General features: G+C 36.6%; 1 protein-coding gene across 1 annotated transcript in view; it reads left to right on the forward strand.

Moving 5' to 3' along the window:
• The first annotated feature begins 3,950 nt into the window (after positions 1–3,950).
• The window catches only part of LOC143237152 (tyrosine-protein kinase transmembrane receptor Ror2-like), a 67,461-nt gene continuing 46,659 nt past the window's right edge, over positions 3,951–24,752 (forward strand). Inside the window, exon 1 of the mRNA XM_076476085.1 lies at positions 3,951–4,322. Coding sequence (XP_076332200.1) covers positions 4,205–4,322 — 118 coding nt within the window. The 5' untranslated portion in view covers positions 3,951–4,204. The remainder of the gene's footprint in view (positions 4,323–24,752) is intronic.

Raw genomic sequence — 24,752 nt, forward strand, 5'->3', positions numbered from 1 at the left:
GAATTGCTCCTTTGTGTCAAGTCTGAAGACAAGGAATGCATGAGATGATTATCATGGTTCGATTCTTCTTGGTAGTCACAGTAGATAGCTTGATGTGGCTTTGTTATACAACATACAGTTACAGCAAGATATACAAAATTGGGACATGTTGGAGTGTTAAACATTTCTATACTAGTAATATCTGTTCTTATAACATTAAATTTGTCATTTCTTTTCTTTGATTAAGTATCATCCTGTAGCTTTTCAACCTCTGTAGCTACGGGTAGAGCTGTTGGTGGCGAATCCATTAGGGGACCCATCCCCTATTAATTAATATCCAACCGTTTTCATGGAAAGATAGAACATCAAATATCATCTTTATAAGAATAAAATGTTTAATTTGTAAATAAACCTAAAACTTACATGACATCAAGGTAAGTGTAACATGTTTGTCTTCAACTTGAAAAGTACTCTTGCTGGATAACAGACATGGTGGCCTCCCCCCATCTTCTCATAATTCTCGGATCTGTATATATTTGTGAACTTTTAACCCTTGTAGACGAATGTTTAGAACAATTCGAAAATTCAAATTCAGCAACCTTTTCCGGATATTCTTAAGCGGAAAATGTGTAAAGAGCCGTTAAAAGTTCAGAGAGGCCCAGACCATTTCTATCTTTTGAGGTTCCTGGCTGTGATAAAAACAATGATGATACGTTTAAACAGATTAATACAGTCTTAAGAAGAAGCGAAACCTAACTTTAATAATTTTTATTGTACATGTAGTAATTAACATTTAATACATGTTTCTCTAGCCATTTACTGTGCATAGAATCAAGCAAAGAGCGAAAAATAATTTTAATATTTTTTGTTTAACGTATACTTACTAACACTTAAATGTTTTTCTAACTTCTTTTCTGTTCATAAAATCAAGTGGTGAAACTTGCACACGAAATATAAGTGTCTAAACTTGACGCACGGGCCAAATGGCTTTCCTGCCCTTCTATTCTTCTAATTGGCCGTTGGTGTAGATGAAGATAAAGTACTGATATTAAAAGAACCTTCAAAACAGCACCTGCGTCGCAGGATATTCTTCTGATTAAGAATTTTATCTTGTGCATAACACCAAGTTTTTCTTGGTTGATTGAAAACTTGTAATAAGAAACTATTTTTATTCCGAGATTTTCGACAAAAGGACGAATATTTTTGTTGTTGTTGTTCGAATAATTTTTGTTCGATGTAATATCGTGAAAAAGTTTTGTTAACAAAGAGAGAATCGGAGGTGCCTCACCCTCCTGCATCCACCTTTACTGACGTTTAAAATTATAATTAGATGCATTTCGTGTATATTTGCTTTTCTTTTAAGAAGTAAAGTAGGTCATTAGACACATCGTGTCAAAAATATAACGTAGGAAATAAATACAAAATCCCTAACGAACAAAAGTAAAGTGAAGTGCGAGGTAGTGAGCACACGTAACTGAAACCTAACGTGACGCATTTGGTAACAACTTTCTTAGTGTATATCATGCCTTACTGCAGCATTTTTTGGACTAGCAATGTATGTACATACGAGGCATGGCTGCCTTTTCGTGGAACTCGTATACTCAAGCGACATCTATGTAGGATTAACAATTATAACTTTTTTGGTGGTTAAATAATGAAGAAAAACATTATATCTTAGGACGTTACTGAATAACAAAAACGAATGAATAATTTGGTAGCTCACTTATCGTGAAAATAGTTCAGTGTAATACATTGTGTATGAGACTGAGGGTTTTGGAACTAAATGCATTTTTAAATTTGTGTATACAGTTTTGATTAGACCTACGCATTTTAGTGTGTTTCTGTGTATAGGTCAAAGTTTTTGTGCACTGCATAATTTTCAGCAACTCGCTTGGCTTTTTAGAACTTCAAACGAACTGTCGATTTTAGGAAGCCAAATTGGACGACACTTAACACAAATGGTTAGAAGGACGGTTAAAAAAGTGTGATCAATTTTTGATCTGTCATCATCATCATCAGGTAATTTACTCCAGAAAACTTCGTCTCCAGCGCTTAATGCACGATTAATGTTTAAAATATTTCACTATGCGCCATTTGTTTGTTTTTTGAATTTCGCGCTAACCGTCCCTAATTTATCAGTGTAAGACTGGAGGGAAGGCAGCTAGTCATCACCACCAACTGCCAACTGTTGGGTTACTCTTTTACTAACGAATAGTGGAATTGGCCGTCACATAATAACGCCCTCACGACTGAAAGGGCGAGCATGCTCGGTGTGACGGGAATTCGGATCGGTCATATTCAGATAATGAGTCGAGTACCTTAACCACCTGACCATGCCGGGCCTCATGTGGTGTCTAAATAGGATTTGTTTTGAATTTCACGCAAAGCTACACGAGGGCTATCTGCGCTAGCCGTCCCTAATTTAGTAGTGTAATACTAGAAGGAAGGCAGCTAGTCATCACCAACCACAACTATCTTCTGGGTTGTTGTTTTTTTTAACCAACAAAGACTGGGATTAAACATTACATTATAATACTCAAACGGCTGACACGACGAGTATGCTTGGTGGGATGGAGATTCGAACTTGCGACCTTCAGATTGTGAGTCTGGCGTCTTAACCACGTAACCATGTCAGGCTCTATTTAGAGTTGGACATTGCTTTGGTGATGAGAGACCAACAAAACAATGCTGCGGTCAACAAGCCAGAAATCCAGTGTTTGGTCTTATCATTTCCGACCTAATCCTAATCGTAATTTATTAAGAAATCTACGTATGTTTTTTACGTTATTATTATTATCTATGTTTTGTTTACTATTTTGTTTATTGTTATTGTCTATGTTTTGTTTACTATTTTGTTCATTGTTATTATCTATGTTTTGTTTACTATTTTGTTTATTGTTATTGTCTATGTTTTGTTTACGCTTTAGATGTGAATAACTTAGTCATCTATAAAAAGTGTATCAAAATAGCAAAAATAGATATGAAATTAAGGCGAACTCGAGTATTAAAAAAATAACTAAGAAACACGATGATGTAGAGAGATATTTCACTAGAGAGTAGACAAAGAAATGAACAATAATATGAAATATTCGAAAAGCACTTTTTACTTTGGTTAACATTCATCGGTTGGTCAGCAGTAAGCTTACTGACATCACTAAAATCCGAGGTTTGATCCATCGCCGCGTATAAAAGGCAGATATTTCATTACGTATATTTAAACGAAAACAATAAAAACAACATTCGGTTAAGCAGGTGAATTTTTTCTAATACTGCAATAGGAAAGTTACACTTTCAGTGATTTATTATTAAAAAAGAAATATTTTTATTCAAACAAAGACAAAATTTCAATCTTTACATTTTCAAGCAGTTTATAGTTAAATTAATAGCTTGAAGAACTCAGCCTTTGGTATGCTCTTATCAGTTATTCCAGATAAGGATTAAAAATAAATGAAAATGCCAACTGTATTGACGCTATTAACTGACCTATTGGCATGTTACTGAATTTGATTTTCAACTGTTATATTAAAAATTTAATATTTCTGAAGTGTTTCTTATCAGTAACACAGAAAGCAGTAGAACCATCTCTTTCCTAGATTTAGTTAGATGGATCATCCTGTAGCAGTAATGGTCACCCTCAGTAGAAAAATTTCCATAGAGATTAAAGCAACAATGGCATTTATATTTAGATATCCAACATTTTCATTCCTCAAAATTTAAATAAAAATCATATTTTTTGTACAATTTCATTAATTACTTAGTAAGTGATATTTGATAATTTCAAGTCTGTTGAAAGTGTCTTTACCTGGCGGGAAAAAAAGAAGTTATTTCTAGTAAGTTACAGTAATAATGTAAAACGATAATCTGTGAGGAAGAAATAGTATTTTAATATGTATTGTGCTTCATAGATGGCACTGCATAAAAACAGTACTACCCATGCGCAATAATCACGAATGACGAAGAAACAAGCAGCATACAGAGGGAAGTACGAGTGTAAATATGAGGCTGTTAGTTTGGACGTAGGATTGGTTGCTTAAGAACCAGTCGTTTCATGTTTGAGAATGTACGGCAAGTGGTGTTGATTTTAAAAGTCAGATATAAGAGCTTAAATAGTGCAAAACGGAAATGGTTCTCAAGGTTTCCGTAAGACTGTAATTATACAAGTAAACTGTCGGCACCTTTCAGTTAGGTAACATAATAATAGCTACTAAACATTAACAAAAAATAAATGGAGAAAGACATGACTGCAACCTCGTGTGTTTGGTCACTGTCATCTTGGGTGGTGGTCATCACTTCTTTGACTTTGGTGTGTGAGGCGCTTACTGCTAATTCCAGTATTCAGAGTGGTAAGTTTTTAAATAATACTAATAGTCAGTTACATATAAATATTTAATCAGACAACATTCTGGTATATCTTCGCACGATGTTTTTAAATTAATAATAGCAGACGAAAATAAAACTGGTGTTAGAAGTTTCGTCGGTTTATCATTCGTCAGTACTCACGTTCGCATATTATTTATTTGTAAATGTAAAATTCTTAAAAAATGTAAACCCACATCATTAGATTTTTTTAAATATTTTCATAACAGAAGTATTGATTTTACATCGTAAGTGCAGAGGAAGTGAAGTATTATTGTTGGAGTAGCCTAGCAACGTAAACATATATTTTTTGGATAACCAAACTACTGTTGTGAGAAGTGGCAGACTTTAGTTTCAAGGGTGGAGGTAGTTTCACGGTTTGACTGCATGCTATTTTCTCTTCCTGTAATAAACAACAACAAAAAGGTATTATTGCCTTGAAAATGAGTAGGGTTCACGCCCCCATCGTGAAAATTACGCCGATGATTATGACAATAGTTAACAAATTTGTGAAATATGCAAGTATTCTGGTATTGTATTTCGTATTTTGTTGCTGTGGTATTGTGTGAATAATTATCAGCGACGAACTTTGTAATATTGCATAACTAACTTTTAGTATTGGTAGTGTATTACGTTTGCAATGTTTTACGGTGGGCTGCACACAGGTACCCTGGTGGCAGACTTGCACATCATCCAAAATATGGCTTTCACACTTTTATAATTTTGCCTTGAATCAAATCAGACGCCTTTGTCAAAACGAGTAATTATTTGTGTGTTTATATTTTTGTATAATTGATGAGACGAAGATGTTGACCGGAGAAGGAGTTGAATGAGATAACAGGAGTGGGTAATTATGGGTGAATAAGGTTTTCGGTCCCCTTTCTGAAGAATGTCTAATTTCATCTATGAAAAATCTGATAGATCGGATAAAGACTCAGTGTTGAAGGTAAAAGCCTAATATTATTATAAATTATCAATACATGAAAAACTCAGTGTAGGTTATATGTAACTTATAATAAGTTATCAATACGTGGAAAGTTTAGTGTATGTCATATGTGCATATATAATTCGGTCACCTAGTTTTTGCCAGAAAATGAGACGAGTCGCTTTTCGTTATTCAGTAAGAAAGGGTAACCGCTTGTTAGTGTAGCGTATTCATTATGACGTCATTGCTGACAGTAGTACTATTGGCCGTTGTTCAGTATTATGATTTATTCTTTGAAGCTAAATATTATTTGACCATAATGTTAAATGGTTTCTATTGCTGTACCAGTCCTTTTGGATCATTCGTTAAAAAGAATAATACGAAGTTTATGAAAGAGAAAGCGTTTTATTTATTCCACTACTAGTTCTATAATTTTACTTCACTAATGTAAGGTTTGTCGAACGCGATAGGCTTGCTTGCTTACTAATCTGTTCGACGTATTACGTTTCATTGTCACAATACAAACAGTAGTGACAGTAACATACGATATGAGTAATTAACGCACTAATTACACATTAACAGACTGACATAATAATCCAGTTTTCCCTAACTTTATATATACGGTTTGTTTCTTTAATATTCGAGGAGGCCTGACATAGCCAGGTGGTTAAGGCATTCGACCCGTAATCCGAGGGTCGCGGTTTCGAATCCCTGTCACACCAAACATGCTCGCCCTTTCAGCCATGGGGGCATTATAATTTACGATCAATCCCACTATTCGTTAGTAAGAGTAGCCCAAGAGTTGGCGGTGGGTGGTGATGACTAACTGCCTTCCCTCTAGGCTTACACTGCTATATTAGGGACAGCTAGTGCAGATAGACCTCGGGTAGCTTTGCGCGAAATTCAAAACGAACAAGCTTTCGAGGTCACGACAATTACGTTAATTAAGTTGAACATCTTCCGACTAAATAATAAAAGGAAATGTAAACGTTTAGATTTAATAAAAACAGCGTACAGTTCTATTAATTCAGAGGGAAACTATAATAATAAGTACATCATTTCATTATTTTCTAAATAAAATAATGTAAGATTACCTCCGAAATATTATTTGTAAGCATATACATAACTGTAAATTTACCGAATAATCACATGGAACATTTATGTACAATCAGTAAAGACTGACCGAAATAATTCATGTTTTGTAAACAAGAGAACAGTAGTACAAAAATATCGTTAAACCTAATTATTTAATAAACAGATTTTCTTCATCTTAAGCCTAGTAACATAATCTTTCCTGCTGTTATTCATCTGTTTATAACAAATTCATCAAATCTAGTTAATTATTTCTTTCATCTTAAGCCTAAGTGAATAACAAATTATAACTTTAAAGATCTTCTCAACACACGAGTCCCGAATCTCAACAATCACGCTAGGTCACAGCTATTAACTTGCACAAAACAGAAACGTTAAATGCTTCCTGAGCGGTTGTTCATCACGTGCATTTGACAGCGAATGCCCAGCTGTCCCATTACCACGTTACAGTCGTCGCTATAATTGTATGTTACGTTGTTTTCCCACATTTCTTTGTGCGTTTCACGTCTTTTAGCGACGATTGTATGCCGATGAGAATAAAGATAGTTTTCGTAACTTGAAATCAGTGTACCATAAGATTATTATTACAGTGGATTTAGTAAAAAAAAATTGTAGTCGTGTCGAATTGTATACCATTTTTTTATTTTTTACTGTTTAATTTTACCTTTTACGGTGTTTTAATTTCGCTTATATTTTCAAAACTCATTCTTTGTTTGTTAATTACAAAAATCCAAGACAGAAAAATTAGATTTAGAAGAGCTATAATAACAGGGCTGCCGTCTATGTATATTAATCTTGATTTTTAATAGACGTTCTATCGTCCTTCAACTGTTACTGAGAAAACATGGCATTATAATTTTCTAAACAATTTTGTTACAACGTAAAAGGAAAACATCCAACCTCGAAATGTATTTTTCTCATATAAACAGGTGAATATAGGTGGAAAGACAGAGGTATGCATGACTTATCCGGCAGATAAAATACTCTATCAATATCGAAGCTGTGTTATCAATCCACTTATGTAAGATGTTTTTTATTACCAGTCAAATTTTGACTCTGCAAAGTGTATAACAAAGCTACCACATATGGTTCGTACGTTTTTCAATAGTAAGTAATTACAACTTCATGGTTCTTTGTTCTAGGGGCAAAAATCCATGTTGGAAGTTCGTGTTTCTTGAGTGTAAGGTTGTTATACAAAATAACACGTACTTATAAACTGAAAACAATATTTCCAGACAATTTACCATCGAAATGACCCTCAACTTTATACATTTAATACATATACAATAGAACTTTATTAAAAGATAAATTGGTGGTATTTTAGCTCAATAATTTGTAAACTCCCCATCGTTGAGCCAAGGTGTCGATTTTGATTTCTTGGTTTTCGTGTAAATTGATATAACTTTAATATTCATAAGAGGTCTTTGTACAGACCAAACCACGGTTGTAAGTGTTCTAGTTTCCTAGTTTCGTTTCACATTTTCTTCGTGATTGGTATTGCTTTCTTGTTGGAAGATAAACCAATTTGGAAAATGCCATGATGGATAAAAATCTGCTATACACCCATCAGCAGTCAGGGTGCCTTCTTGAGACATCCAGTACCGTTAGTTGAAATGCTGCTCTTACCTGTATTAATCATATAGCATGCCTGATAATAAATGTTGTACGTTGACCATGCTAACATTTTCCTTTCTCCCATCGAACTTTATCTTTTATTCTTCCTACACAATTTAAATTGTATAATGTCTATTTTAGGTATTTTGCATCGTTTTGCTCTTAAGAAGAAGTCCTTTAGCATACTTGTAGAGATCAGTTTGTTCTAATGTGTATTTTACTAGTCTGGAAATAACTTTTTGTACCTGTACTTACAGTGAGGTTATTACCTGCTGTTTTATTGTATACCTTGAAACAGTTGACACCACTTTGGATAATTTTGGATTTTCAACCTCGATTACCTTTATTAACAACAGTGCTAGTTTTGGGTTCCCTCTGTTGCGTGTAGGAGGCTTCGCAAGTCAGATTTCTGCGGACTGCTCTCTAACATTTTTGTGCTGAAGATCCGTGAATGTACTACTTATCATACTACTGTTGAGACTAGTCATATGACTTCCTGTATTTTTATAGGCATTATGCTAATGCAGTATCGTCTGATTGGTTGAATGACAGCCAATAAGAGTGTATATATTATCAACACTTGACTGTACTCTGCAGTTAATTTTCGTGCTATAAAGGGAAGAGCAATTGAACCTTATATTATATATGTAAAAACGGCTGGTATGGGTAGAGAAGGCACTATGTAGAGGAGTGAACAACGTTTCGACTTTCTTCATATAATTTTCTCTACAAGTGGGTTTTCTCGTCATCACAGATTGAACCTTATTTTGTACCATTTATTTGCCGTCTCCATTTCAGTACTGCTGTATGTACTGTTACATTCTTGGTGGGAATCTTTAGAGAATAATGCCTTTTCGTTGTTGTTCTTTCTGTGTACACGTGTTTACACACACAAGTTTTAATTTTGTTTCGTCTTCTCTAAGCGCTCATCATACCTTTCTGAAATTGATCTGTTGCCGTATATATCCAGCTCACCCGTAAAGTTTTGGTATTAAACGAAAGGCCTCTTGAACAAAGAACTGTGGGGATAAAATATACAACGTAACTTGTATATTTGTTCAATTCATTGGTGACATAAATAGAGTTTAGACCAATGATATGTCTGTCTTATCTCAACTAGCTTGATGTACCTCGTTAACATTTATTAACGTAGCAGATATGGAGTGGTTGACATGCTCTTACATTACCATTTACTTTCACTCCTCAGTTCTTCGAATTTACAATCACAGGGTGGGATATTTTTAGTGTAGAGGGCGCTGTCGGAAGATGTTCTTGTCTCATAATGTCTGGTTACCTATTTTGTTGGGTGTTAAACCCGTAAATGTATCGTAGTGTCACCAACCACTTCAACTACAGACGCAAAATGGGTAGTCCAATTTTCTGTGACAGCACACGTTCTTGTCCTAACGTCTCGTGACGCGTGGGGTATCTGATGACGTATCACGTTTGTGACGTGGGTGTCAAATGCTACCAACTGCTAAATGAAACGGAATCGATTTAGAGGACCAAAAGAGAAATATCCATTAATATAATTTTTTTTTAAACAAGTCCTATTTAACAGAAACACGAACACCGTGAATAAAAGACGATAAAGACTTTTATCTTCGCCGAAAACAATTTAAGATTTTCTTTTTGATCAGAACACTTCGTACTTTTTTATAAATGTTTTTATTTAACAAAAAATATGGCCTAAAATAGTAAGAAAATATACTTATTTCGAAAACATATCCTTATTATACACTTCGTAATTCTCAGAATATTTCAGGGCTAGTTTGTTTTCTCAGTCGTCGTTGAAACATAACGGTACCCTACGCATGCGTAGAGGAGAAAATTATTCTGTTTTCATACATAAAGTATACTTTAATATGATAACTGCACGTATATGTGGGTAAGACACGGTTGTTAATATTATTTACAAGTTTGAACTGATACAGCAGTCTTACAATGTTATGCGTGTTCGGATCTCCGTCACACCAAAAATGCTTGCCCTTTCAGCCGTGGGGACGTTATACTATAACGGTCCATTACACTATTTTTTCGTAAAAGAATAGCTCAAGAGTTGGCGGTGGGTGGTAATGACTAACTGCCTTCTCTCTCGTCTTACGCTGTTAAATTTTAGGACGGCTAAGGCAGGCAGCCCTCGTGTAGCTGTGCGCGAAATTCTAAAGAAATATACGTGATGCAAGTGGTCGTCAGTATAAGAGTTGGTGGTGGGTGGTGTTGACTAGCTTCGTTCCCACTAGTTTCTTAGTTTGTTACTAAATTAGGGACAGTTAAAACAATGAGAAATTCGAGATATTACGGTATACAATTGTCCAAGTGAATCTTGTGTAAAATAACTGAATAAAAAAATACAAATGTAATATAAAAGTCGACCTTCTTTAAATTAAGTAAAATTGAATTTTTTGTTAAAAGCTTACTTGTATACCTCCAGTTTCATAGCTAAATTATTACGTTTCTAGAACAGGAACAGAAAACTTTCTTTTTAAATTATATAAAATTTTGTGATATGATACATCTATATAAAAAAATAAATGTCTGAAGAAGGAACGAGGCCATTATCACAATTCGTTATGTGGTATCAACATGTAGATATATTAAGTTGATAGTTAAAATTACGTGATCTTTTAAGAATTGCCCCTCTCCCAGTGGCACAGCGGAGTGTTTACCAACTTGCAAAGCTGGAAACCGGTGTTAAAACAAGTGGTGGGCAGAGCACCAATAGCCCATTGTGCAGCTTTGTGCTTAATTACAAACAAGTTATTAAGAATTATATACCCCGTTTAATTTCTTACTTACCCTTCCCCGTGACTCAGCGTTGACTCTGAGAGTTTATAATGCTAAAAACCTGGTTTTGATACTCACAGTGAGTAGGCTACAAATGGCCGATTGTCTAATTTTAGCTTCTAATAACAGATACGGAAACAGTTCTTAATTTCCGAAGTGTAACTTAAATAATTTTGTCGATATAACTAACGTCTACTTTCTCTCATATCCCGAGGCTCTTTCTTCGGGAGCCCGGCATAGCCAGGTGGTTAAGGCGCTCGACTTATAATCCGAGGGTCGTAGGTTCGAAACTCCGTCACACCAAATATGCTCGCCCTTTCAGCTGCGGGGTCGTTATAAATTACGGTTAATCCCACTATTCGTTGGTAAAAGAGTAGCCTAAAAGTTGGCGGTAGCTGGTGATGACTAGCTGCCTTCCCTCTTGTCTTACACTGCTATATTAGAGACGGCTAGCGCAGATAGCCCTCGAGTAGCTTTGTGCGAAATTCAGAAACAAACAAACCCTTTCTCCGGCGGCTCAGCGATAAGTGTGGGGACTTTTAACATTAAAAATCGGTTTTCCATACTTGTGGTGGGTAAAACACATCACCTTCCTGTAGGTTTATGCTTAACAGACAGTTCTGAAACCTACTAATTTGTTGTTTGTGTTTTACGGCACAATGTAAATATTTTGTAGGTTTTAGGTTGACGATGATCTGGTATTACTTGCTTCAACACACAATTAATGTAGAAATAGTTAAACCATTTAAACATTGTGAAAGTAGTTTTACACTGTCATTAAGTCTCTTTTATAATGTTAAAATGCGAGTTGCTTAGGTTTGACATGTAAAAAGTATTCTCTCGTGGCGTTTTCTAACTTCTCTCTTACCGTCTGTGCAGAATATCACTAGTATATAACGTGATCGTCCTTTTAGGACTAAAGTTTTTGTTTCGAGAATAGAAATTCTTAAATCAACGTTACAAAATATCTACTGTACTTAATTCTCCACGTTTTTGTAGCCAGGTGTGCCTACTGGTTAAAATATCCTGAGTGTGGATTCATAGCTCACGTCCCTTTGTCACAAAAATGCGCCTTATTTTGGGGCTGTGGGTGTGTTATAAGGGTGACGGTCAAACGGATCAGGAAAGAATAACCCAAGGTGTTCGTGATGGGTTATGTTGACTAGTTGCTTTCCGTCTAGTTGATTGTTTCAAAATTAAGGACGATTACGCCTTTATTAACCCACAATTGTGTGTAGTGTTACAAAAACAAACCTGGTTTTGAAATCTGCTATAAAAAGTTAGCCCTAAAGCCCATAGGAGACATGTGTAAATATAAAATAGACCAATATAACATGGATCCCTGGAAGCGGGAAGTGGAACTCATAACGTTAAAATTCGGGGTTCGATTCTGGTAGTGAGCAGAGCGCAGATGGCCCACTGTGCATCTTTATGATAATTAAGTAGTGGGGGATGTGATAATAAAAATCTGCAGTTTCGTGTTCTCATCTTTCAGGATTCACGTTATATTTGACACCTTTGCTAAGACTGAGTGTTGTTTCAGAACCTTTAGCACTCCTACGAAAAAAATATTTACATCCACTAAAGTGATTTTGGGGCCTATCAGGCCCCATATATTTTTCCAATAGAAACACAGTGATTTAGCAACATTCATCACAAACAACTTTAGAATGGCTCTGACAAACATTTTTTTTTTTACAATTTGAGCAAACAATTTTCGACTGTCTATCTTTTTATCTGCCGCACAAATGGCATCGTCCTCTTTTTGCCCTCTTTGCAGGCGGTTCACATGAGGTTGTTTTGTCATTATCTTTGCAGTAAATTTCTTTGATTTCAAGCACCAATTGCCGTATAAATTCTCTTCTGGCTCTTGATTTATGTTGACGAAGAAATTCTGGATGTTTTGTCGAGTATAGAACGAAAACATTGTACGCAGCAAGATCTAGAATGTTATAGAATATGCAGACTGACCAGCGCTTTGATCGCCTCTTTGTTGTATAATATCTCACAAGTTGATCGAGAGTGTCGACACCTGCCTTCGTTGCATTGTAAAGATTGACGATTTCGGGCTTTCCATTCTCTTCTACTTCACCAGACTGATGCTGAGAACTCAGTAGTAGCACATATTTTCCTCGTTTGTCTGAGTGCCTGAGAAGAGTGATGTCGTCATGGTAGAAAAACTTTGGTGATAACTCTCTAGATTTTGCATTTATTTCAGGAGGCAGGAATGTTCTTGATTTCCGTATGGTTCCAACAAGGCCTGTTCTTTTTGTTCGTAGGTACTTGGCAAGTGTCATTGTTGTGAAGAAATTATCTGTCGTTATTGCCCTTCCTTTTCCAAGAAATGGCTGACTCAGTTCTCTGACTATTCTTTCTCCTTGATTTGTTTCTGTCGTATTTCCAACCTTTCCAGTATAAATTTGAGCATTGAGGAGGTAACTTGTCTTTGCATCTGTTAGGCACCAAATCTTTATTCCGTATTTGCCTGGCTTTGTCGGAATGTATGTTCTGAAGCCAACTCTTCCTTTGAAGTTACATAGTTGTTCATCCACTGTCAAGTATTCGCTTGGGTTGTAACTGTTTTTGCAATTTTCAATGAAAAATTCCAGACTCCAGAGATGGCGGCATCTTTGATTTCTCTATATCTTTGAGAGTGGATGTCAAATCTGATTTTTAAGCACATTTTTTTGAATTTGTCTTGTGTAATCAGTTTTCGCAAAAATGGCAAACCGAATTCGGTTGAAAACATTTCGTCTATCGATGCATTTTTGGATTTGCTTATTCCAAGGAAAAGATTAGCTGCGATCCATTTCCAGAGGTCTTCTTCAAAAATTGGTTCTTTCATGACGGTGTTTGTTGAGTGAATGATCTGTTCCATCATATTATCAGAAATGAAAATTTTGAATGTTTCGAATGGTGTAGAGACTCTTGGAGCAGCTTGCCTTGTAATGCCTGGGTTCCCATTGAATATATTGAGAGCTGCGGTTCTTCTGTTGATCCTTGAAGGTGTTGTTGAATAACTAAAATTCTTATCTTTGGACAAAAGTTCGTTCACTGGCATCGTAGTAAGATCTTCTTGATTACTTTCTTCACTTTCAGAAGGGTACGGCGCGATTTGTTCATCATTTTTGGCTTCAGAAGGATCATCATCACAACTTTCAGAGTAGTCTTCGACATTATCATGTTCACTTTCATCGTCGGATGGTTTTGTCAGTAAATGTACAGCTTCATCAAGAGGTATCATTTTTGACATGGTTTGAAGATTTCAGCTCCTATATATATATATATATAGGATTTGTGGATTCTTCTAGAATATTCTAGATTATTCTAAATACTTCTGTAAAGTTTCTAGAATGTTCTAGAACAGGCGTGGGCAAACTAGGCAATAATCAGGACCGTCTAAAATTATTGTTGGAGTAGAGTTATTATCCTAAATATCCATCTTTTGAAAAGAAGTTGTAAAATTAATATATTTTTACTATAATTTGCTTTTTTCGGTTGCCCAGGCCTGTTCTAGAATTATTCAGGAAATAGTCATTTTTATGTTTTTTGATCTGGGGCCTAATAGGCCCCAAAATACCCTTAGTGGATGTTTAAAAAAATTTTTTTAATATTATTTCGCGAATGTCTGAAAAGTCAAAATATTATTGCTCCTTAAAATATAAAGGTATAGGGTCAGTTAATGGCAATTTCATTTAAATACAAAATTATTAGCCTAATATTAATAACCTTTCAAGTTGCTCTGGTCCCCATTAGGCCCCAATTTTCGTAGGAGTGTTAAGATATTTATTTGTTGTCAATCCGTAAGTGACTTTCATAGGTTTATCTCCCTGCAGCTTTGTTGTGGACACTGACACTTCCACATCAGTAGTCTGAGTAACATTTAGAACCGCGAAGTCCACCGACATCGTCCATCACGATAGGCTTTGCTAAGAAAAGATGATTTCATTTTGACAGTGGCACACGGAATGGGATGTTTTTTCAGAATTTTTCTTCCTGGCAATAAATCCCACTTACACACATTTGTAGATAACTGTTCTGGTAATTAGTTATATGGCTCTGTTGACGTTGGGCGACTTGAAGGAATTGGCGGGCATTTATAACAGGAATTAATAGAAGCAGAGTTTAGCGCCTGTTTTTCGCTGTGGTTTCTGATTTCGTGGAGCATCAGAGTGAATATTTTGGGTGCACCTACTCCGAGTGCTGCACTCTGGAGGCTGGTGCCTCTCAAGGAGAAGGATTTAACCCTATATGCTTTTCAAGACTTTTTCCCACAGTTCGCTGATGTTGTTGCAGTCTGGAAGAGTGCCCCAAGCCCAACATCATCATCATCTAACATATAACCACTACTTAACGAAATATAATTGTAATGTAATAAGTGGAGAATTAAAATTAATACACACAAAACACGAGTTATGTTATTTAGAAATCGTACAACAATAAACAAATTAACACCACAGTTCCATCTAAATGGAACTCTTACAAGTATCCACACCACCAGAGTTCTTAAGGATCGCAGTTGGATCAACATTAAACTGGATACCACACATTCATAGAAAAAAACAAACACACAGAATTTGGAAAAGAGCAAGTTACCTCAGGGGATTTATCAAAAAAACATGTTAAACATGTACAGAACACGTATAGGATCAGTCGTTGAATATGCCTATATAACATGGACAGATGTATAAAAAACACGCATCAACCACTATAGTAAATACAAAACTGTTTAACGAAAGTACATATAGAGTTCCACGGTTAACAACTCCAGTATTTCTACACAACTGTTCAAGCATACCAACTCTATAAGGCAAACTCTTGGATAACGTGCTTCAACTTTATAACAAATATATTTATAAAAATGAACTGATGACCAAACGACAGAGTTACGTAATACGTTACGAACCTTTCTCCTCTAAACATCGCAAATAAGAAACTTACAGGCCAAACAGTGTTTGGCTAATCTAATCCTAAACACAAATTAACTTTATTTTAACAGATTTTATATGTGAAAATATGATTGTGTGTGTATGATTGCTAAGTGTAACTGTATTGTGAACACGGAGTAATAGTGTAAAGTTAGTAGTAATATACGAGTTAATATTACTCCAAGAATTTAACATCGCACGAAAAACGTATTAACGTTAATTACAGCTGCGGACAATAGACAAAGTTTAACATACTGTACGTTATGTTACAACAAAGTAACGGAGGGTTACGACCTAGGGTGTAGTTACAATGGAAAGAGAATAAAAGTTCCTCAGAAGGAGGAAGAGGTCAGTGCTGACCCTTCCTGGACCAACACGTGGACCGAATCCTGAAGAAGAAAAAGTTTAGTATCTGGACCTCCCGGGCTACCAAGGTTCACTGTGAGTGCCGCCACAGTTTTAGATGAGAGAGGCCTACGATGATAGACGTTCTTAAGTGTTAGATTAGAAGAAAGGCAACTAGCCAGCAACACCCTCCGCCATCACGTTGGCTATCTTGATCTTACTGAACAATATAATTTGCAATGTTTCTACCCTGGGGAATTAAAATCCGGATTGCAGTGTCGTAAATTCGGAAACTTACCGCTGACTCGCTGTAAAATTATCTAATTTGACTCTTCCGCTGACTCACTGTAAAAGTATCTAATTTGACTCTTCACCGCCAAAATGCACCCACAGACCCCGAAATACGAAGGGCAGTTTTCCGGCAATGAACTTTCGGATTTAACGAAACGAACATTCTCTTATCATTAAAGGTCGCCCCTAATAGCACAGCGATATGTCTATGGACTCGCATCGCTAGAAACCGGGTTTCGATACCCCTGGTGAGCAGACAGAAATTGCTCATTCTGTAACTTTTTGCTTTTTTCTAAAACAAAAACAAACTTATCATTAAAGGTACAGTCGTAGATATGTCGAATACTTCGCGAAGTAGAATTCAGCCAGTAGAGAACGAAAGAAAATTCCAGAACGTTCATTTGTTGCGGTGAGATTATAGGAACGAAAAGTGAAGAGAAAGTTTCGTAGTGTAAGTAAGTATACACTTTACGAGGCGATGAAGTTTCGTCCAATCAATCATTCGACAGACACGAGAAGCATCGATGAAAAAGGACACCATATGTCTGCAACCTTCGGTAGAGATGGCTACTGTTGCCGTCAGACTGTCTGACGTCTACCATCACCCCACAACCCCCAACTACTACTTACAACAATTATCAAATTTGTGGTTATACCAGTGGGTATAGTTCCGAGCTCGTGCTGGTTGCGACTAAAGTAACCAAAAATGTATACCGTTCTTCGGACCACTATCGTGACGTCACCAGCTGAATACCTATAGCAGTTCTTTAAATAATACAATCCTAATTGTGACTGAGAGGCTTGGCTATGATCTTTATTGCACGTGTTTTTAGTTTGGTTTTAAATATATCCATTCGTGCTTAATTTATAGTGTTGGATTTTAAACACGTTGTTGGTTTTTAATACATTCATTTGTGGTTGTAATATTAGACTTGTTTGATTAATTTAAACGCATATAACTGTTCGTAGTATGTTTTGTTTGTGTGTTGGTGGATTGATTAAACTCGCATTAATACGTGCATTGCATCAGGACCATTAACCTATCAGTATTCAAATTTTTAATGTATTGTATAATTTATTGTCTTTGATCAAATTTGTACTTGTTTTTTAGTATATTGTCTTTTTGTATATCTAAACTGTTATTTGACAAAAGTAAGTTACTTGACTGATTGTCGACTGTCATGTATCCTTTGGGACCCCGGGAGAGACGTAAGGGGGGCGGTTTTGGATCTGATTCTTCATATCCGCTTTATCTTGAGCGTTGAAGGCGTACATCAGCTAGACGTGTATGAAACTGAACTAAACTATAAGTTATAAGAAGTCCCCAGTTATTTTAAGTCTGTCTGTATCAGAACCTCAGCAAACTTTGTGCTGGGCCTAATTATCGGCCCGCCATGGCCAGGTGATTAAGGCACTCGACTCGTAATCTGAGGATCGCGGGTTGGAATCCCCGTCGCACCAAACATGCTCGCCCTTTCAGCCGTGGGGACATTATGATGTTACGGTCAATCCCACTACTCTTTGGTAAAAGAATAGCCCAAGAATTGGCGGTGGGTGGTGACTAGCTGCCTTCCCTGTAGTCTTATATTACTAAATTACGGACGGCTAGCGCAGATAGTCCTCATGTATCTTTGCGCGAAATTCAAACCAAACCTGAAAGCCTAATTATCACTTATTGTAACGGGAGTATTTTATTCGTCGTAAGTAGCTCCCGTCGTTGCTGAAAGAAACGATATTCACCGCTATACTGTTGGAAATAATTCGTTCAACATTTCGTATCTCGTGTTTGAATTTAACGTCTTTATGCACACACGTGGAGGCCAAATGTTGAGAGAGAGAGAGAGAGAGATCTGTCTGTAACGTAGGGAACCTCTGGCTGTATTACAGAGACGATAAAATTTCCTAACGATTTCTAGCTATTGGAAAAAGTTCAATAACAGAACAGCTATTTACTCTCACTCTTTGTAAACCTTACCAGAAATTATCTTAAATCTTTTTTTTTTTTTTTTTTTTTTTGCACGTAGCTCATGGCCTGGTGGTTTAGGGGCTCTAGACTCGCAATCTGAGGGTCGCGAGTTCGAATTCCCGTCCCACCAAACATGCTACACTATTCAACTGTGGGAGGACGTTATATTGTTACGATCAGTTCCACTGTTCGTTGGTAAAGGAGTAGCCCAAGAGTTGGCGGTGATCACTAGTTACCTTCCATGTAGTGTTTCACTGCTAAATTAGGGAAGGCTAGAGCAGACACCCTTCGCGTAGCTTTGGGCAAAATTCGACAAACAAATAGCAGCTCTAATAACAATACATGTTACCACCAGTCCACCATTAGCACCTTCTTTAATGCCTTCGTGGTTATTAGTCTTGTCAGTTCACACCCAGTTCTGTGACGTCACAGAAGTAGGAAATCAAACCCATGTGTATACAACCTAGGCCATGTCGATGTAAACTAGTTCATTCGATCTTCTAAACAAATTTTTCGAGGTAATGTTTTTACATTATTTCCTAAAAAAACAAACCTTTGTGCACCAATGTAACCTAAACACTAACTTTTCAAGTAAAGAACAACAAAAAAGAAAAAAGGACATTTTAATACATCTGACCTGTGTTTCAGTGGTTGTTCACAATGAATCGTACCACTTTTATTTTCTTTATATTTTCATTAAAAAAAGTCGTGATTTTTGACACAGTATTTCAGTGCCAAAGATACTTTTATAAACAATGAGAAGTAGTTACTGATTGATGTCCACCACCCCCCACCCCGAAGCGGTAAATTAAGAAGCTCGTAACTCTAAAAATCCGAATTTCGAGTCCATGCAATGGATAGAACTATCCACTTTATCACTTTGCGCTAAAACAGACTTAACTCTAACCTTACGACCCTAGCGAATTGAATAATAATGACAGTGGTGTTTTCAAACCTAAGGATGCGTTGTAAGAGTGACAGACCCCTGTTGTTCGTGATATGGAGTCCTGCTGATGAATAGCTCCTCACTGGTCAGTAGCTTTAACATAAAAAAAAAAAAATCAGATACAGGACTTAAATTTTAAATTAAACTTTGGAAACGTATACAAATATATAAATGCACACTTTCACATTCACAAATAAAACGTTTGAAAAGCTGTAAGCAGTAACTACTTACTAAGAACATAATGGTTCGTTTTTTACTTTTAAAAATCGATAGAACGTTTGTTTTTAAGTTCTAATTTTCCATGTGGCGTTTCCCTTCACTCGGGTGTCAACGATAAGGTCAAGAACTTATGGTGCTAAAATCCGAGGTTTGATTCCCCATGGTGGATAGAGCTTGGATGGCCCATATATTTGGCTTCGAACAAACAAAGGTGAACCAAGCGGCAAAACTTGTTACTAATATTTTCTATAATTTTTTGTAAACAAATTAAACATTTTAGTGCAATTAGATTAAACTTTCGAGCTTAACTATGAAACTACTTCATTGAGACCACACATTTCAGGGAAGAAAATAAGGTAAGTTGCAAACGGTATCTTCCAAGTATCAGTGGCAGAAAACTGACTTGTTCCACTTTTAACTAGTGAACCTTTCATTCAGTAGAGGAAGGTTACCAATAGGAGATGACACGGACGTAACAGTGAATGTTTTAGAAAAAAACGTCTGTCGACCACGTGAGAAAAATGCTGCTTTTGTAAGGGGTCCGCCCGGAAAGAGGCTCGTGCTCCACGTGTAAGAGGGGTTGACATGGAGATCAACGTTGAATACAGAATACGACGGAGAAAAAACGTACAGTTGCGAATAATGAAAAGAAGGAAAGAAATAAAATGGAAAACTTTAAACTAGGTAATAAAATAATTCCATTAGCCATCTAACGTTACTTATCAGCATTTTTTTTTTATCAATCAATCTATGTATTTCTTTTCTATTTATTGTTCTTCTGAACTGGACGTGGCCTAGTGGTTAGCGTATTGAGCTACTGACTGAAAGATCCGAGGCTCGAGGCGTGATACGGCGAGTACGCTTTCCACGTTTAACCATAGATTTATTATAAAGGTTAATGTAGTGTTAAACGGCCCTGTTTGTCTCTATACTCCGCTTGTCTGTTTATTTTGAGTGTAACTGTTTAACTAACTCTCAGTCTAGTTTAATATTATTCATTTCATATTATAGAGTAAACTAGAAGGGTCTATTGAGTTTTAATGTTTTCCAGACTGTATATTCATGGTTCTTTCCCACTTGATGAGCCGTGGGATTTTCTAAGTATCGTTGTGTGACGATACCGTTTGTTTATTGAAGTAAAGAACTAGTGGTGTTTGGATTTATTTTCACTGTACAGGAAATATCCCGTGTCTGAGGCCTAGGGAATCAAGATGGATTCATGTTTGACAAACAAAAGAATTGAAGTTATGAAAATAGTAACACTCTTCCAAACACAAACGTTCCTTATACAGGCGTTGTTTCAGACATATGAAGCGAGTTATTGTACCTTTTATCTGTTTTTAATAAAGGTGTGTGGTCCTAGCTTTCCTAAAGTATATTTTACAGTGAGATGGAAGAGAAGGCTTAAAGCAGAGGTGAAAAAGACACTCATGTTGTATTAAAGGGGGGGGAAGTCTTAAAGTATACGTGAAAAAGATACTCCTGTTGTAGTTAGACGTGGAAACTGACAACGACATTGAAGTTTGGAAATTCTTCTGTCATAACGTTTACTTTCAGAGGTGAAAAATCTCCCATCCATACTACTGGAATGTCTACTGTACACCCCTTTTTAAAATATGAACTGGTCTCCATAGTAGATAACTATTCACCTTTGGACTTAAATTCTCGTTTACCAACGTATGAAATAGTTTGAGTGCGGAATGTTACAAAAACCATTTGTTTCAATTTTTACTTTAACCTTCTATTTCTAGGTCAAATGATAAAAATTAAACAGAAACAACTTACGACATATTGAAAATATTAAAGGTTTTAATTATTCGTGCTCGCTATTTAACGCCATCTGTTGTTTTTTATATATTAACAGATATACTTGTGAATGGCAAGCGTGTTAAAGAGGCGTGTAAAAAGCGTTTGGGTGCTTCAAGCTCTCTCGACTCTGATTGGCTGGAAAACCGCGAGAGCGTAATAGTGAGAAACTAACCTATCAAACAGTAGGAAACACTAAAAAGCAAGGAGAGTTATTAGGATAAATAAACTTAACTCTTGTGTTTTTGTTTTTTACTTTCGTTTCTAATTACTACATAATACTTGGTGTTATTTTGTGATCCGTTGAGAGCGAGATTATACATTGACCAATCATTTTGTCCGTTTGTCGGGTGTGTATTCAACGCGGTGAAATTCATTTCACTGGCATTCTCTCGGAAACTAGTTTCCACTAGTTAAAATGATTGTGTGTGATTCAGTATTGTGTAACCCGAACCATTTTAAAACATGTCCACAGAACCTTGTAGTGTAGAGGTTTTAATGTTACAGGACGAACCTTGAACAGACTAAACCCACAGGAGGAAACTGACAAAGTTTAGTCGCTCTTGTATGCGTTTTGGATCACTGTCCAATTTTGTTGTGTAAACCTATCTTGATCCGAGATCAATTGTTAGACAGGATTGACTAAAATTCGATATTATTTGTAATTTCTTTATCTTCGTGCAAGGTTTTTCATTTCTGTTAAGCCATGTATGAGTTCCTAGTGCACATCGTTAATACCCATACCAGCCGTTATGAGACAACTTTACAGACAGTTAAAGATACTATATATATAATCAAATACCGATACCTTAAATCGTTTCTTTTTGTGGGGGGCGGGAGTATGTATGTAGGTGGGATAATGAGTGAAAGTTCAAACTAAACAATGCCCAAAGCGAGAGCCTCGTGCCCTAGCTCTTTTACACGAGTTTATGATTTACTTCAATATTTTCCGAATCTAATAATTGGCAACATAAGCTAAAAAAAGGATGTGATGACGAAATTATAAAAATTTCTTTGCAGTTAGAACATTGTTACAGCAACTACCTAGCAATTAGTGCATTTTAAGTTCTCGAGTCTTCTATTAAAGAAGTAGAAAACACTTCGAACTTGAATGTCGACTGCTTGGAGACGGTGTCATGCGGTTAGCTTAGAAATTTGATCACGTTGTGAGATTAATTACGTGATTTGCCAATCACTACCACGTGGTAGTTACGACTTGTATCAATTGCATGGACACTGTTGTTTCTCTCAACGACAGTTAGTGTTAAGTAGCTCGTTCCACGTTCTGATATCACGTGAATCACGATGATTTGAACCATCTTGTTACTGGTAAAGCTAAGAAGAGTTTTATCTCCCCCCTGTAGTCTCCTAATTATGTACGTATTTGTTTTATATATCCTTGGCTCGAAGTCTAACTCGATACCCCTGGCAATTCCCAGTGGGGACACGTTTTTAATAACAGCGAACAAAAATAAAACTAAACGTAAAGAAAAAAAATGTTGTTTTGTTGTTGTTGAATTTCGCGCAGAGCTACACGTGGGCTATCTGGGCTAACCTCCCATACTTTAACAGTGTAAGTCTAGGGAGAATGCAGCTATTCATCACCACTAACGAATAGCCGGATTGATCGTCACATTATAAGCGCAGAGCTACATGTGGGCTATCTGGGCTAGCCTCCCATACTTTAACAGTGTAAGTCTAGGGGGAATGCAGCTATTCATCACCACCAACGAAAAGCCGGATTGATCGTCACATTATAAGCGCAGAGCTACACGTGGGCTATCTGGGCTAGCCTCCCCTACTTTAACAGTGTAAGTCTAGGGGGAAGGCAGCTATTCATCACCACCAACGAAAAGCGGGATTGATCGTAACATTATAACGCCCCAAGGCTGAGAGTGCGAGCATGTTTGGCGCGACCTTCAGATTACGAGTCTTAACCACCTTGCTATGCTGGGCCAAATTAAAAAAATATAAGGGGATTATTATTGTCAGTTTATTTTATCAGTGAAATTAGTTATCAATATAATTTATTCTGTGCTGAAATTTGTGCTTTAACAACAACAACGGGCAAACAAACATCGGTTTTACGTAATAAATACGTAAACACACTACGATTTCTAGAAATATAATCTTGTCTGAGCTCATAGAGGTTTGTATAAACTAGGTTTCAGTGGGTAGACCCTCGTTTCGTGATAAGATCTTATAATTAAGGGTTTTGTAGCTAGGGGTCGCTCGACTCCCAGTCTGTGGGTTGCGGGTTCGAATTTTTGTCACCAAACATGTTCACCCTTACAGCCTGAGGACCCGCTGTTTGTTGTTAAAAGTATCCCAAGAGTTGGTGGTGGGTGGTGTGGAGTAGCTGCCTTCCTCCAGCATATCAGTACTAAACTAGGGATGACTAGTGCAAATAGCCAGTCCTCGAGCAGCTTTACGCAAAATTTAAACCAAACAAACTACATTTTAGATGTAAGATTCAAAAATCGAAGTGTGAGTAGCAGGTTTGAGATATTTCTTGTAATTATTGGGGAGTTTGTTTATTTATCTTTCCCGCCATTTTCGAAAGCTGAAGATGCTTCGATAAAGGAGTAGAGGAAGAGGTAGAAAACGTACCTCATTTAAGTTCACGAGAACTATCGAATTTATCCTTCCCTTTATAGTTCGATTTCAAGGAGACATGTCAGTTACTTGACTTCATATAATACTTCAAGAAACATGTTTGTATATTCTGATGGCAACGTGGTGGTATAAAATTCGATTAAAATTTATCTACACCCTTGTGCAAATTAATTGAAACAAATGGTTATTTTACAATATTTTCAGCCTGGCGGCCGGTGTAGGCTCGCTGGACCCGCTGACTTCCTTTAATAGATTTTTTCACACAGACTGCGTCATTAGCTATGTTTTGCAGTACGGTCGATATATATTTTTGGGATATATGACAAAATTTTGAGGAATATTACGTCATTCGAAATTGCGTTAGAAGGGCAAGGAGACCAGTCAAAAAACAACTTCTTACCAACTCCATGAAGAAAAAACGGTATCAGTGGGGTCTAAAATACAAGAACTGGACGCAAGCGCAGTGGAGGAAGGTGTTATTCAGTGACGAGACTCATTTCTTCGTACAGAGTCAAAGAAGTCTGCATGTTCGCAGATCTCCAGGTGAGAAACTTTGAGAATCTCACATCAATCAGTTCGTAAAACATCCCTTGAAGAAGATGTTTTGGGGCTTTTTTAGCTACTATGGCGTCGGAGGCTTATATATCATAGAAGGTATGATCCGAGGACCACAGTACATTGAAGTTTGGCAGAGAAGAGTCGTTCCAGAATTGAAAAAGAGATTTCCAGATGGATCTGGCATTTTTCAGCAAGATCTGGCTCCGTGACACACAAGGAAACTTGTGAAGAATTTTATGGCTACAACGCGAATAAAGGTCTGGACTGGCCTGTAAACTCTCCGGACATAAATCCTATTGAAAATCTTTGGGCGATTTGTAAAGA

This window comes from Tachypleus tridentatus, chromosome 13, assembly GCF_004210375.1.
Source record: "Tachypleus tridentatus isolate NWPU-2018 chromosome 13, ASM421037v1, whole genome shotgun sequence".
Lineage (NCBI taxonomy): Eukaryota > Metazoa > Arthropoda > Merostomata > Xiphosura > Limulidae > Tachypleus > Tachypleus tridentatus.